The sequence below is a fragment of the Hibiscus syriacus genome, unplaced genomic scaffold, assembly GCF_006381635.1.
Source record: "Hibiscus syriacus cultivar Baekdansim isolate YM2019G1 unplaced genomic scaffold, ASM638163v2 tig00111758_pilon, whole genome shotgun sequence".
In the NCBI taxonomy this organism is placed as follows: Eukaryota; Viridiplantae; Streptophyta; class Magnoliopsida; order Malvales; family Malvaceae; genus Hibiscus; species Hibiscus syriacus.
Window position 1 is genome coordinate 2846551 of NW_024063170.1, and position 16443 is coordinate 2862993.

The following is a 16443-nucleotide window of genomic DNA, read 5'->3' on the forward strand; positions in this document are numbered from 1 at the left end:
AACTCAACTAAAATTTTAGTTATTAATAAAATATTAATAAAATAAATTTAATAAAATATTAATAAAATAAATTCGAGTTATTAATAGATGCTACGCTATAAAAAATTTTAATAAAGTAAAATTGAGTTATTAAAATAAGGGTAATTCTATAGTTTAATAATTAAATTAAAAAAATTGAAACTTTAGTGACTAAAAAGTGCCACGTATCGTGGCCGTAGGGTTCCAAGTCATTTTTCGTAACGGAAGTAAGTGAATCCGTTAATTACAGAAAAATTTATGTATGAAATCGATAATTTTTAAACATCATGTATGAAACTGAGAATTTAGTATGGTTTATGTATGAATAGCGTATTTAACCTTTTTACTTTCGATATTCGTAATGTCCTTAAAATTAAAAATAACCTTTAATTTTCCAGAACAAACATACCCTTCATATTTAGGCTTTTTAGACCCTAAAATGGGATGACCTTTGAGGTGTTAAAAGACGAACACTTTATAAAATGCAAGAAAAAAGGGTTTATTAGATTAATAATTAGGATTAAACAATAAAAAGTTGGAGATATAACAGGCTTTTACTTTGGCAAGAGAGACACATTTTCCTTTATTTTTTAATTAAATAAAAATTCTGTTTTTGGGTTCACAAAGCATGCTGTGGCGTGACCCACCCTTCCAGCCGTTGTGGTCCCCCGTAACCAGAAACCAAACCATACTAAAATAGAATCATTAATAATTATTTTTTAAGAAAAACATTTTTATTTGGATAAATACAACATTTTTCATTTTTATTCTTTTAATTTTAAAGTTCTAATAGTCATAAATACATTCATTCATTCATTCATCTAAATCAAGTATTCCAAAATTTATCATAAAAATGAACATTTTATTCTAGTTTACTCTACTCCATTTTAAAAATTATTTTTTATTTTCTAAATTCGTTTTTAGATTATAAACATAAAACATCAAAAGAGGTGAAATGAAAATTCATGGAGTTGATAATCCTAAATTCATTTTAATCCAATTTAAATTATTGTGCGTGTCATCAATAAATTAAATTTTTTTAAATAAATATTATATTGTAACAACTTAAATCATTAGAAAAAAAATTAAAAGATAATTTTTTTTTCAAATATTACGGCCATATTAGGAAATGTGCTCATATCACGTGTCATACATTATTCAGATATCTAAAATTTTAAAAATATAATATAATGAGTTGACAATCTTAAAATGATATGAAAATAAAATATAAAACATATAATATAAAATTATAAACATATGAAAAAAAATATAACTTATATATTTATCTTTCAATTAAACTAAATATTTATTACAATAAAAACAACAAGTACTACGACGTGGGTAAGAGACTCACACCGCTACAAGTAATGCAAAGAAATACACAAATAATAATGGAGTTTCCGAAAGATTAATTGGTTTAATTAAAGAGGAAAGAACGTCAAAATCTTAAGACTTGAATAATCAGATCAAATACTCCATATTATTATCAATTTACTGCGGAATTTTAGTAAGATAGAATTGAATCCTTGAGCTCGAATTCCCCACAAATGATGCATATAAATAAACTCCCCAGAGATTTTCATCAACCTCATTCTCTGCTAAAAGTTCGCTTAAAATTGAATTTCGTTAGTAAAAACCAGTTCATTGAAAAAATAAATTCTGAGTAAAAAACTTGTTCAGTCTATCGTGTGATTTCCGGTTTTCACAGTCAATTTCTATACTTAACATAGATTCATGCTCTTTGTTAAAAAAAACCCAGAGATTAGATCAGAGCTTACAGTCTGTTCTGAGAATTAAATGCAAAATATTTTTCATTATTCTAAACTTACCAATCTCTTGCTCTTTCCCGTCTCCCTAAATTCACCCCTTAATTACTATCTAAAAACCTGCTGCCCCTTTCTTATCTCTGTCTCAGATTTCTTTCGTTTTAGTTTCCGGGTTTTTTTTTTCAATATCCACGAAACAGGGTTTCTTATACCGCAAAAAAGGAAGATAAACTTGTGGGGGGGAAATGACAGTAGAGCGAATTGTTAGTGAAACGAAGGATCAGTTTCCCATTGGCATGCGAGTTTTGGCCGTTGACGATGACCCGACTTGCCTTTTACTGCTCGAGACTCTGCTTCGTCGATGCCAGTACCATGGTTCCTTTTCTTTTTACCCTAAATCTTCTCTTTCGTAATTCTTTATACTAATGAGTTATTTTTCTGTTTATTAGTTGGTTTTCATTAAAGTGAAATCTTTGTGAACTTTACGGTCTTCATTCATCCCATTTGCATTGTGAAAATCTGAAGGAAGATCTCATTTTTCGGTTTCTCTTCGATTCCGCTAATAGTTCTTAGATTCGGGTCTCTTTTTTTTTTCTTCACGATTTGGTGATTTATTGCTATTTTAACAAATAAAATCACGCCTTTGGATAATTTCCCCCGTTTTAGATTTGTTCGTATAATGATTCAGAGATTTATTTTGAAAGTGTGTGTTTTGCAGTTACCACAACCAGTCAGGCTGTTACGGCATTGAAGATGTTGAGGGAAAACAAGAACAGGTTTGACTTGGTTATCAGCGATGTTCATATGCCCGACATGGATGGTTTCAAGTTACTCGAGCTTGTGGGGCTTGAGATGGACCTGCCTGTCATAAGTAAGCTACTAATAATAACTCTCTGCTTTTTGCTTTTTGTTTTTGCCTTCTTTAAATTCTAGACTGTGAACAATTTTTATTACAACTTTCATCATTTTGGTCATTCACGCTAAAAGAGAGTATTTTTTCCGGGGAAGTTGGATTTCGGATGCTTTTCAGTAATTTAACATTGGTCGATTCAAAGTCTATTATAAAGCTGATACTTTATACGAGTAGCTGGATTTTTTAACTGATGATTTGATAAACTGCCTTCAGTGTTGTCTGCAAACGGTGATACCAAGCTTGTGATGAAGGGGATTACTCATGGAGCTTGTGATTATTTGCTGAAACCTGTTCGAATTGAGGAGCTAAAAAATATATGGCAACATGTAGTCAGGAGAAAGAAATTCGATAGGAAAGACCGGAATAATTCTGACAGCCTAGACAAGCCTCATGTCGATAGTGGTGAGGCTGCAGGGATGGGAAATGCTGATAACAATGTGAAGTTAAACAAAAAGCGGAAGGACCAGAATGAAGATGAGGATGAGGACCGTGATGAGAATGGGCATGATAATGACGATCCCTCAACCCAAAAGAAACCTCGCGTTGTTTGGTCAGTGGAGTTGCATCGCAAATTCGTTGCAGCGGTTAATCAGTTGGGCATTGAAAGTATGATCATGACTTCAACTTTGGCTACATTTATGGCGTAACTATTATTGCTATAGATCGATTGATTTTCATGTCTGTCCCTCGTTTTTAATGTAGAATAGTATCATTTCAATGATTATCCTTGAATATTCTGATTTTGGAGATGATATTGTCTTTCGAAACCCTGCATTATTGATTTATACGCTTTGACATTTATTACTGATGTTTCACGATTTTTCAGTTCTAGGTCCTCTGGCTGATTGTTTAATTTCACAGTGAAACCACTTGTGCATGAAACTTTTGGTTTTGACTTTTTCACCTTCTTGTAATGCAGAGGCTGTACCTAAAAGGATCCTCGAACTGATGAATGTTGAAAAGCTTACCAGAGAGAATGTTGCCAGCCATCTGCAGGCAGTAATCCTTACCTTTTCTGCCATAGTTCCTGTTATGAGTTCAAAAGTTACCAGGAAGCTAACTGTCATCCTTTTGTTGTTGCAGAAATTTAGGCTTTACCTGAAAAGAATCAGCTGTGTGGCAAACCAGCAAGCAAATGTGGCAGCATCTTTAGGCACCGCAGATTCTTCCTATTTGCGGATGGGGCCTCTGAATGGACTTGGGAATTTCCATGCCTTGGCTGGAACCGATCAGCTTCACAATGCAGCCTTTAGATCTTTCCCACCTAGTGGGGTGCTTGGAAGATTGAACACACCTTCTGGGCTAGGTATACGTGGCCTTCCGTCTCCAGGAACTATTCAATTAGGTCATGTCCAAAACTCGGGTCATTCCATTAATGATCCGAGCAAGTTGCAATCTTTTGTTCCTGGAAACCATAATGCTAACATCCTACAAGGTATGCCAATGTCGCTAGAACTTGATCAACTACAAAATAACAAGGGTGTTAGCCACATTGGAGAGCTGCCGACTGCCAATAGTACGAGTGTTTTCCCTGTTTCTGGCAGTTTAATGGATGCACAAATAACTGGATTCTCCAATAATCCGCTTCTTGGTGTTACAAGCAACTCCTTGATGTTAGAAGGAAGCTCTCGGCAATCTGCTTTGCATGCTAGTAATTTGAGAGATGGTGTTTATGCAATAGGCTTCCAAAATGGGAATACTTTATCTGAATTTGCTTCCATAGATCCTGTTTCCAATCAATTGCGGGATTCAAAAGCAGATTTACAAGGACAAGCAGCCTCAATCAACTGTAATGCAGGGAAAATAATGAGAAGCGTTGCTCAAGAATGGAATGCCCCCAGAAAAGATGCCCCCTACCAGTCACATCTTATGTCTTGTTCAGTAAACTCTTCAACCTCTTCTAACGGTGCTATGGTTCAGTTGGACCAGTGCTTGGACCGAAATAATTCAATTTTCCACAGAACAATGGATTCGGATTCTATTGGACCATTGAATTTTGTTGATCCCTTGTCCATCAAGCATGTTGAAGCTCACAACTCAGCCATGGAGCCATCAGTTATTGAAAAGGAAAGGTATCTTATGTACCAATCAAGGCCACAGGGAAATCACATTCCTGATAGCGTTGGCTCATTGGAAGATCTGGCAAGTGCAATGATGAAACAGGTACTATTAGTCTGAATTATTATTATTTTTTCTAGTTGTTTCCTTTTTACTTGATGTTTAAATTATATTTCTCAGTTTCAGCCATCAAATTAACCCACGAAAGGTACTTGAGGACACCGATGTGCTCCAAAGAAGTTTTTGGATAAATAAGCCAGTGATTTGTACATGTTGCATATGGATACCCAATGAAAGACTTTGTAGAAGTTATTTCTTTCCTATGAAACAATTGTAGGACATGCCAAAGAATGCTCTGCTAATTTAGTGAAATGGCATTAGGGTTTATTACCCTTCATTTAGCCTAGAGTGTGTTTCATCTGGTATATCGATCGGCTTGGCGTTCAAATGGTTTGTTAGACCTCGAATCTTCTTGTGTCATCTTGTTAAGAAGATAAAGTAGTGATTAGCACTAATTTTATACCAAAGAGATGTAAACGTGAAAAACCAGAAGACAACCAACCCAATCATGAGTTTGACCTAGTGTGTGACTATAGCCTGCCAGAACAAGACATTAGTTGCTGGTCTTGTTAGGTTCCTCCAAAAACATATAATTCTGTTGCACTCTTCACATGGCTGAGGTGTACATCACATGTTCTGCAAATAGATTCTAGGGTCAGCGCATCCTGTTCCTTGATCTTAGTGAATAGAGATTGTATATTGATGAAATGATTTAACTTTTAGCAGCTGATGTATATATTTATGTTTTGTGCTGTCAAACATAGGTTCGTCAATAACAATATGTACGTCAGAGTGTGGAATTACGATTCCATCCATTTGTCCTTAACTGTGACTCCGGGTTATCTTTGTTCCAGGACCAAGGTAAAGGGAACCGACGGACACAATAGTTATTCTCACAGGACTTGCATCTGAAGATTAGAGTGTAGCCCTACTAACAGCAAAAGAAGGGAACTGTTTTACAAGAATTGGCTCCTCTAGGTAGTTTTGCCCTCAATGTAAACTGATAACGGATCTATCTGTTAATCTTATTTCTGCATTATTAAACCCTTTTTTCTCTGTTGTTAATTCCAGGCAACTTATTGTATAATGAATAAAATATCTATTGTCAATGGACCCAACACAACTACGTACAATATGCAAAAGTTTATAATGTTGTCTTTGTATTATTAGTAAACACTTTACTACACGGTTCATGCTAACAGTGTTTAATAATTAAAACTTACAACACACATCCCCTTATTTAGTACATAATAGTCACCATCCTAAAGCAATTTTCACCCTTTACTTGGAGAAAATTAATATGCCTACGGATTAAAGCCCAAACTTTGCCGAAGTACAGATGCTGGTGTATATTTTGAGCAAATGGAAATTTTCCAAGAACTTAGTGCAGATTGGTGAGGAAGTAATGAGAGAAAGCATTCAAGGATTGAGGAGGCAGACCAATCCTCACATCAATGGCTCTCAAATCATTGGGATTCTGCATGAAATATGCGACTTGAGGCATTGGAGAGAGCAATGGAGACACATAAGCAGCATAACCATGAAGAAAATCAATGGTGTGCAATGGCATCCTGGTCCAATCAGAGACTAGGGTCAGCTCGTTGATCGGAGGGAGACTTCCCTGAGCTCCTCCATCTAATGCCTGGTTATACGCGATCACGTACTCGTTGCTGATCGAGTTCTTGGCTGCCTTTAACTTCTCCACGGTAGCTTCATGGCTTTCATTTTTCAGTTCTTCAGCCGTTAAGGCAACTGAGGCTAGCACAAACGCGTTGCCACTGAAACCTTTTGGCAATTGAGGCACCATCTTGTTCCTTACGTCCACAGCAAATTGCAAGCAAACCATTGCTCCCTTCCTTGCTCCTAAAGCCTTTGTCCTTGCCTAGAGTGTAAATAATTTCACTAACTGTAAATCTATACATATACATGTATGCTGAAAATTATCCATCAAAATTGAAATCATTTTACCTTCCATAAGTGAGTTGCAACGAGTTCAAAGGAAGAACATGAGAAGCTACCTCTCCTGTCACCAAAGACCTTGCTTTTTAAGCTTTCAATCATTGCACCACTCAAGTGAAATGTCCTGAGAACAAGATTTGAGTTCCCTATATTAGGAAGGTTCCTGCTGCCATCAAAATTTTGAGCAGCCATAGCCTGTTTTATCAACTGATATAGATGATCTATGGCCGCTGCTCTTGTCGCCGAGCTCCCCCTTTCAGGCAATTCTGTGAGCCCCTGGTGATTACCCACCAACAGTGACCCCCTCTCATGCACAGGCTTGTAAAGCTGAGTGCTTCTCTTTTCTTTCAGAATTGCAGAATTAGAAGCCCATGCACGCAGAAAATCATAGGTGGCTGGTCCATCAAACAATGAATGGCTTGTACCAATACCGATTGAGTAGCCTCCACACCCAAACCTTGTAACCTACATCATACAATAAGTTGTTCACAGTTGGCTAACTGCACTTTTTTTATGCAAGGATTATCTGATGAGTGATGACACTCAAGAGTCATGTATGTATGTATGTATGTGTGTGTGTGTTTAATTGGAAGCATTGAAGAAGTCACTGATTGATGATATATAGTCTTACAAATTGATGAAACCCTAGATTCAAACAGGATTTGTTATAGAAAATTAATATTATCACCTGAGCAACAAGCAAAGGCATCTCCGATAAGTTCCCTTGAAAAGCAGGCTTATAAGTCAAACGCTCGAAGAATTCATTGTACTGAGAAAGATCTCCAAGCTCAACGATCTGAGCACTGGTGATTGCCTCAACTAGAACTGCACCACCATTGTTGCACCAGAGATTAAGCTTACAATCACCTTGGTTCAGGCTCATCCTACCAGCTGCTGGATACCATATCGAAAGAGTCTCCTCCAACCCAGATTTCAAGCTGTTAAACACCGAATCCAGAGACAAATTCCGGTAAGCATAAGAAGCTTTGTAAAAGAAAACAACGTACATTAACATCGGACACTGCCTGTCCAGATTGGAAAGATGGATAATCTTTGGTGGATGCAAGGATTTGGGGTGCACGGTGACGTTCTTAGTAACCCTAACAGTTGGATAATTCCCATCAACTTGTTTTCCTGTAGAGGCCATGGATTCTTTCTTTGTTACCCTCTCTCTCTTCTGTTGTGTACAAATTGAAGAGAAATGGTAATGAACAATTATAAAGACGAGGTAGCTTAGGTTCCAAGTAGCCAACCCTATGTGTCTTTATGGATTTATTTATGAATTTTTCGTTGTTGATAAGTTCTTCAATGATATAATATACAGAATGAAGAATATGGTTTGTAAATCGTAGCCTTTGAATTAATTAATGTTTCTGAATGGTGATGGTACTGTGTGTTTATGTGTATGAAAACACACCGACTGTTTTATCTGGTAAGCACTGCCAATGGGTTGATACTTGACAGTAAGTGACCCACTAAGCTCCCCCAAACTCTCATAAGAACTACACATGATGGGACCTTTGTGAGCCTTCCAAGAATCTAAATCGTAAAAAAAAATAGGGTTTCTGTTATCTCAGTATGTAGCATTCATTTCAAAGTTTGCAGGCTTTGATTTACTTGATTGCATTACTTATCACGATGAAAGCTAATATTGTATATCTATAAATGATTTAGCATTTAGAATGAAGATGATGGAAAATAAAACAAAACCCAGGATTCCCCGAATTCAGTGTGCTTTTGTTGGTTTGTTAAAGTTCAATGAGATTCGATCTGTTTGTTTATATCCATCTGATAAGAGAGGTCTTCTGGAAGAACAGGTTGCATGTTTTTGTATGTCTATAACTTTGTATGCATGTGATGTATGTATGTATGAAACTATGAATAGGAAAGCAAGAGCATGCGTGTATAAGAAGAGCAAGTTTGTCTGTTGTTGTTCTCCACTTTCCCAGCAGGTGGCCTGATTTCCAGGGTTTCTTTTTTATATTCTCCTCTTCTCTTGTCTTCTACTTTTCCCCTCATTCACTCTTTTTCTCTTTACCTATTTCTATTTTGTTTTCAGAAACAAATAATATACCCTCTTTCGGCACCTCACCCTGCAATTTATCCGCCCCCCTCTCTTTGTATATATATGTGTGCATATAGTGTGGACACGAGTCACACGACAGCATAACTGAGACTGATTGTCCAAAGGACTGTATTCTTTTTCACCGTGTGTTTCCCTTTCAGCCTTACATATATAGACATGCATGCATGCATGCATTCTAGTAATAGGCAGTGGTATTTAATAGTTTTATCATTGCTGATATGCCCATGCACGGGTTGATATGATTTTTCTCTAGATATTGAAGAAAATGTTATTACGAGATTCAATTTTAAATTATGAATAAAATGATAATAGCACGAGATGAGTTAAGATTCAAGTTCAAGAATTATCTCATTCATATTTGTCCTACATTTGTGTGGACTTGAAAACATCCATATATGATGCTAATCCAATCGATAATTGCAGAGGCAAGGACAATCCTTTAACCCAACTTGTTCTATTCGTAAATACCAGGATTTGAACTCTAACCTTATTTAAGAAATCTATATATTAAACATATATATACTAAAACATAAAATAATATTAAAGGATAAAAATGAAACAATATCTTCAGTTATCCACGTCCACATTTTATAAAAAAATTATCTAATTTGAAGTGTAGGTTTTTTTTTATAAATGTAAGATAAGTACAAGATAATATATATTTAAAGATAACTCTTAACCTCTTGACAGTGAACGCTCACACCTCTGGAATTCATGGTGCTTGAACTCGAGTCCTCAAGGAATAACAATTATTTTATCACGGAGACCACTTGATTCATGTAATTCGAAGTGTTTTGGGGAAGAGTACCATTCATAACCTTAATATGGATTATAAATTAAATATAAATTATAGAACGAACATGAAAAATAAAAATAAAATATAAGCATTCGTCTTGTAGAGCTTAGTGGGCTAACATATTCTTTCTTTTAGAAGGTTTCCATGCCATATTTGAAAGAAGGGATACCTTTGAGTCTTTTTCTAAAAATAAAAGTTAAAAATCCCAGTTTCCTCTAAAAAAGATTAATTAAGAGTAACAAATGGGCGGGCGGGAATTAAGCATGAGAAAGAAAATATTCTATTCTTTGGACTGTAAATTAAAGAAGCACTAAATCACGTTCGCCAATGAATATTATGCCCTCTTGAAAGGTCAACATTCAAACCCAAAGCCTTTTATTTTTTTTAACATGAATTCAGTCATGGTTTATTGATAAATGGATTTTCATATTAATTTTAGATGGCATATATATAAAAAAATGTTATTTATAAAAGATAATGGTACCTACTAATTAAGGTGTATTTTTTATTGAAGAAAATTGATTTTGATAGTAAGTTTAACTCTGGTGAGACCCAACACATGATAGTAACTATCACTTGAGGATGGTAAACGAGATGGATTGGAAAAATCAGACAAAAAAATTCAAATTTTGGAGACAAATCCGGTCGAACGTGATTTGGAGAGGCGGCATAGGTGAAATTAAGAATGAAAACTAGGGTTATATTTCAGAAGTATGGAAAATAGAGATGGCAAATGGGAGGTGCGAGTGCACATACTCTTTCCCTCATCTTCACACTTACCTAATATTTTTGTAAAAAAATAAAATACATATCCATCATCTACGACTGATAAAATATTTAAATCTAACTCGCCTACACGAATACATTCTTCTCATATCCATCCCCACGCCTACCACCAAACTGGATACCCACTATCTATCCTGTGCCCGTCTATATCCACTCATACCCACTAATTTGAGATAGGAAAAATGATAATCTTCGATTCTAAAAATGTTTATTACTTAACATTCGGTTAAATTACAAATCATGTCTAATAAAATCTTAAAATTTACAGAATAATCTCTAAAATTTTACCTAAATTCTTAATGGTCCAAAATTTATATGATAGATAGTTGGTGGACGAGCGGATGCAGGATAGATAAAGTCTCAAACTCATCACCTACCCACTACCCACGACGGGTATGACTTTTTACATTTATACCCGGCCACTACCCACTAAATTTATACCTATCCCCGCCCCAATTAGAGCGAGTACGGTGCAAAATCCACAAAATTGTACTTATCTGTCATTCCTAACGGAAAACACGAATTTGTTAAGACTTAAAATAAATTTTGAAAAATGCTCATAATTGGTACATTTGTATATGTTATCACTTAAATTAAACATGAAATTGAAGTTCAGAAATGCTACCAAAATGAGTTTTACAGTAGGCAAGAATTCCTGTTAAATCTGATGCTGTCTTTATTCCCCGTTTCTTCCTTCATTGCATCGTCATTTCCAGAACCTGGAGTCAAATCTGATGCTATTTCCATTGGATCTGAGCTCAAACCTTGATCGTCCTTTTTGCTGCTATCTTTAAGTAAATCAGATCCTGTTAAATCTGTATTTATTTCTTCTACCATTTCCGGTTTCTCCAGTTCAGATTCTCTTGATACGTCCTCCATCTCGATTTCAGTCACAACAGCAGGCTGTTGGTTAGGTGGTGAAATGGACCCTACTGCAGCAGAGTTCTGGGATGCTGCAGCTGCATTGAGCACGGGCTGCTCTGCAGGTGAAAGAATCCGAGATATGTCCGCTAAAATTTCTTCCAACGAATGGAGGATCTTCAAATTCAGGCCTGACTGAACTCCTACGTGCACATTTTCCTCCAAGATCTTGCATATCTGCGACAAGAAAAAAAACTGTAAATTAATAAAACACAGCCTCGACTTAACTTGCTACAATTTTCATTCCTAAGAAGCTGAACAGAGTACAATACCATCCTCTCAGCTTCATCCTGTATGTTCAAGCCCTGTCAAACACAAGACGTACCTTATTGTAGTGCAGAGGCAGTTCCAATTGACCTGCATCATCATTGCAAGCAGCTGCCGAGATTTCTTCTGATGCTGAAAAAGGATAATTATCGTCATCACCGAAGCAAACAAGGCAACTAAAAGACGGTACCCCCAGTCAAAGAAATTCTTTAACAAACACAAAGAAAGCTTAAAAGTGAAGGAAGAGGATAGAGAATCAACTCTCTTTCTTTTATCTACCCTCCTTTCAGATTATGAACTCTGTGTAATTGTTCTTATTTATACTACAGATGATTATCTGGTAATCTAGAAAGCAAACTACCTATAGTTAAAAGGAAAAAAAGAAAAAAGAAATCTCTTTCGCTCGTCTTTGTATACGACTTCTGACAAATTGTGACTATTCTAATGCATTTTATGGTTCGAGAGATTATAACTAACCGATTACTTCTATTGGCGGTAAACGATCAATCTCTTGGGTAGGGATCTCTATTGTCCTTGCGTTTGGCATGTCGGTGACCTTTTGTTCATTCTCTTGCTGTTCATTTTCTGTCTCATTTGTTTTCTTCTCACCCTAAGAGAAAATGTAAGGGTAAGGGCAAACAGTAAGTCCGCAAGCATCATCTATAAAATTCATGTAATTTCAATGTGCATGCAACAGCTAAAAGCCTGTTTTAGCAATGTAGAATATGCAAATTCATAATAGATTTAACATGGTGTTCATGCTACAAGAAACTAGAAGATAGTTTCTAGCAGCAGCACAACCTTTGAATAAGACCAAACAACAAAAACCATTGCAAAATAAGAACAAGAATTACAATTGCTTGAATATTGAATTCAAATGTAGAATGCACCAAAAAAATTCAGGAAGTCAAATTAACCCATGATTAAAATGCATGACTAACTAGTAATTGATTACTAACGTACCAGACAAATGAAATGCTAAAAATTCATATACAAGAATCCGAGATCCAGATATAAAATCCTGCTGTTGAACAATTCATTAACAACTAATCATTCCAACAGTGATGAGGACAATTCCTCCGTCCAAATCATTATGTAAAGGAGCAACCTATTTCTGTTGCTCTTTATTGTTTACTTCCCCATTTTATTCACTGTAGGCGGATGTCATTACATGTATATGGCGTAGTTTAAAAGGAAGTTAAAAAGCATAGAGCGCTATAAGCAAAAGTTCCCAAGAATTGCTTAGGCCAGAACTCCTGTTAAGCAGTAATTTAACTTACATTATATTCTTTCTGATACTCTGCATTGAGACCCTTTTCCAAGAGAAGCACCCTCTTTTTGACATATTCAACCTGCCTTCTCTGCATATCTCTAAAACGATACAAAATGGAAGAATCATGGTATACTCGTGCTTGGTTTGCAGCATCAGCAACTCCCTGGGCTACCTCAACTCGTACACCATTCCCAGAGCCACTTCCGAGAGTCTGGTTTCCTGTTGATTCTGCATTGGTTGTATTAGCACCATTTTGAACTTGAGAACCAGCTTGTCCTGCAACAGGAAGATTTATAATAGGCAGATTCAACTCTTGACAGATGACCTCTTGAATCCTCAAGTCTTTGTCATCAACAATAGCCTGCCATCTTCCATACCCATGCCTGACAACAAATAACAGTAGAAGACAGTATTAATATAAACTGAAACTCAAATCTTGACTCACGACAGCATAACAATTGCATTAGAGTATATAGTGCAAGAATAGACCACATCATGCTTAAAACTGGTTAACACTAACGCCTATTATAGATTTTATGCTAATTATCATACACAAATTCGTACATATGCCCTTTATGACCCCTCTATGTTAAAAGTATAGTACCAACAGGTGGAACCAGCTAGCATAGGAATATAGCAAATGGGGGCCAACACAACGAAACAAATTTAGGTCCCATTATAACTTAATAGATTCAATGTAAATATCATGTACTATACTTCTTTTTATATTTAAGATTACCCTATAATAAACTGCATAAAGAGCTGTCAATCAGACAGAAAGCCGAAGGGTGGAGCATGTCATCCCGAGTCAATTTGATTGGAGTTAGATTGGGTGGACAACATGTATGCTAGGGGTGCAATTTGAGTGCATGAGATCCTCAAATTTCACTAGAGAACAAAAACTTCAGGCCATAATTTATTACAGAAATGGGGTTCCAACAATGCACCTCAACATTTACGAAGACATTTGAGAAATACCGACTGTAAAACATGACTTTCCACTTCAACCAGTCACTAACATTTCATTGTTAACTACAAAAATGAAAATGTATCAGAAATGTAACTGGGCCACGAAGTGGATTCCAACTTCAGAGATACATACTTTAAAACCGCATGCAGTAACAACAAATCATGTTCCTCTTTCCAAAATCTTCCACCCCTTAATGTTGGGTAACGCGTTATAATATCTTCGGTGAAAAGGCGTGTGCCAGGCTTTTCTGATGCATCCTTCACCTGTTTTTCAAAATATTGAATAACAAGACAAGATTTTTTTTTATAGGAATTGAAGGCCTCATTAAAACCCCCCTTCTTGATGAAGGAACTCAGCATCAGAGGAAGGAGGAAAAGAGTGCCTTATACTTCATTAATGAAAATACATAAGATTACAACATGAAGATAAGACCCTTACAAACTCTTAAAAACTCTTAAAGACAAGATATTCAATGTGTTGATTCAAAAAGTATGGGTATACCTTTGTCATTAATTTCAAAGAAATAGTAACTTCCAACAACAATCTAACTAAAATTACTTCAATATTTTCCTTAAATCTTTTAGTTTCCCAAAACACTTGCTGCAAAACACCCTTAAAAATGCATAATATTGCAAAATCTTATATCATGCATGAAAAACCAACATTTCTCCAAGCAACATGATGTTTCACATTTGTAATTTATAAAAAGAAAAAGAAGAATAGTCAAACTCCAAGAATCCTAAGTGGCAACACTCACCTTCTTACTTATTAAAAGCAGAACAGCTATCCTAACTAGAACATCTTGAATTCTTAGACCTTCTTTTGGAACACCATCTAGAACAAAAGACTCAATGTTAAATACCAAGGCAAGAAACCAAATATTGAAAGTAAAAGGGAGAGGAGCATCAATCACCAGAAAATGTAGGAGAATCTGTTATATCTTCAGCGATATGAGTCAGGAAAAGAGTACCATAACTGAAAATAAGAATGAAAAAGAGAGAGGAATAAGTCACTATTTTGTGTGTTCATGCTCTTGCACAAGCAATAAAAGAGAAGGGAGAATATGATTTGTAAAAGAAAATTACAAGAGAGGAAAATAGGACAGATAAGAAGAGTTGGAACTTGGAACCAATAATTAGAAGACAAGGAGATCAAAAAGGATTAAATGAGCAGGTTAGAATGAATTTTAACAGCCACCCACTCAACAGTACACCAGATCAAAAAAAAAAAACTACACATCTGCATTTTCTACAAACTCCAATCACATATGCACAAACAGTTCAAACCCAATAGCAAAAGACTTGACTATAGGCAAATATTTGGTGTTCTCGTGCTCCCAAATATGCCATAAAAGAAACGTAGCATGGGAATAAGGTTGGCACAAGCAAATTGCAATAAAGGAAACTAAGATTAATAAAATGTATAGGAATCAATCAATGGAAGAAAAATGCTTAAAGTGCACTGGTAAAATGTGTAGGAACCAATCAATAGAAGAGAAATGCTTAAAGTGCACAAGTATGAATTCTTCCAAACCACCCATTCTACAACACCCCCAACTGATAAGAAGTTAAAAAACTCCATAGCTGTGTTTTCTATGCCCAGATCATACAAAACCAACAGCAAAAATGAACATAAAATGTCACCACCTGTTATATACTAGCTAAGACTTCAGTACAGTGTGTTTAAATCATCTAAATTATGTACAGCTCTGAAAAGAACTAAAAAAAAAATTAAGAACATCACATACTCTTTTATTTCTTCATAAGTCTTCTGTTTTAAGCGAGATACGAACTCCTTCCAGTCAAAATCTCCGACCCCAAACCTGAAGTAAATTACACGACAAAATACCATGATAAGATTCAGAATATTATACCAATCAAAGCTTCAGTTCTTGCAACCAGAACCATCTAAAGTAAAAGGATAGTAAATGACATTCACCTACACAAAGAAAGAGAGGGAAGGATGAAATTCATAACCCAGTAATAGCACCCAAAACATTTTGCAGAAAGACTGACCTCATCAATATCTGTACAAATGCAGCCCTCTGACTCTGATTGAAACCGAGAACCCTGAATGATTTTCCTTCACCTTCCATTAGAGGAAGTGGCTCCGAATTATCCACTACAAAATTGGTTACAAACCGGAAAATTGATCAAAATATAATGAACTTCTGTAACTGGAATATTAACACCTTACAGGGACAGGCAAAACATACCACAGACTCTTTGCCTGTAAGGCTTCCTCCCAGATTGATTTCCGGATGAAGTATCACCTTCAGTAAGTTCAGCTTCAAAGTCCTCACCATCAGAACTTACATCTTCCAAACCAGCAAGGTCATCTTGTTCAACAGAAACCATCTGAAGAAATTCAGAGAGCAGAAATGAAATCCATTAATAAAAAAGAGAGGAAAATAAATCTGAAAAAGATACCGCAAAAAATTCAGTTAAATACCACCACAACATTAAGAACCAGAACAAGACAATAATCAGGGTGGAACTAATTCATTCGATGCCCGAGGCACTTAAACAAAACCAATACCTGGCTCGATCAATTTTATGTAATGGAGATAA

The 16443-nt window shown here is 35.7% G+C and overlaps 2 protein-coding genes and 1 pseudogene across 4 annotated transcripts; 1 reads left to right on the top strand and 2 right to left on the bottom strand.

Moving 5' to 3' along the window:
* Positions 1–1784: 1784 nt before the first annotated feature.
* LOC120169227 (two-component response regulator ARR12-like) lies at positions 1785–5933 on the top strand. 3 transcript variants are annotated; one of them, XM_039177425.1, is made up of 6 exons: positions 1785–2159; positions 2503–2655; positions 2911–3303; positions 3617–3693; positions 3781–4860; positions 4942–5099. In XM_039177425.1, exons 1-6 carry the CDS (start codon positions 2030–2032, stop codon positions 4951–4953), a joined length of 1845 nt encoding a protein of 614 aa, XP_039033356.1. In that variant the 5' UTR covers positions 1785–2029; the 3' UTR covers positions 4954–5099. The 3 variants fall into 3 exon arrangements, with proteins under 3 accessions (XP_039033356.1, XP_039033354.1, XP_039033355.1); XM_039177423.1 differs by lacking the exon at positions 4942–5099 and adding an exon at positions 5670–5933 and having other exon boundaries at positions 1787–2159; XM_039177424.1 differs by having other exon boundaries at positions 1787–2159; positions 4936–5097.
* A 211-nt stretch (positions 5934–6144) lies between these two features.
* Positions 6145–8048, bottom strand: LOC120169247 (brassinosteroid-related acyltransferase 1-like). The gene is made up of 3 exons (XM_039177439.1): positions 7463–8048; positions 6784–7239; positions 6145–6697 (listed from the first exon to the last, which is right to left on the bottom strand). The coding sequence occupies exons 1-3, from the start codon at positions 7919–7921 to the stop codon at positions 6197–6199; spliced, it is 1416 nt and encodes a 471-aa protein (XP_039033370.1). The 5' UTR covers positions 7922–8048; the 3' UTR covers positions 6145–6196.
* Positions 8049–11063: 3015 nt separating this feature from the next.
* Positions 11064–16443, bottom strand: part of LOC120169277 — a 40789-nt pseudogene continuing 35409 nt past the window's right edge.

Bases quoted from the DNA above. Each gene is read 5' to 3' on its own strand.
- LOC120169227 (XM_039177423.1), top strand. From the start codon at position 2,030: ATGACAGTAGAGCGAATTGTTAGTGAAACGAAGGATCAGTTTCCCATT. The intron at 2,160-2,502 runs GTTCCTTTTCTT...TGTGTTTTGCAG, and splicing joins TCGTCGATGCCAGTACCATG to TTACCACAACCAGTCAGGCT. The intron at 2,656-2,910 runs GTAAGCTACTAA...AACTGCCTTCAG, and splicing joins GATGGACCTGCCTGTCATAA to TGTTGTCTGCAAACGGTGAT.
- LOC120169247 (XM_039177439.1), bottom strand. From the start codon at position 7,921: ATGGCCTCTACAGGAAAACAAGTTGATGGGAATTATCCAACTGTTAGG. The intron at 7,240-7,462 runs GTGATAATATTA...TGTATGATGTAG, and splicing joins TGCCTTTGCTTGTTGCTCAG to GTTACAAGGTTTGGGTGTGG. The intron at 6,698-6,783 runs GTAAAATGATTT...TTTACACTCTAG, and splicing joins TTGCAACTCACTTATGGAAG to GCAAGGACAAAGGCTTTAGG.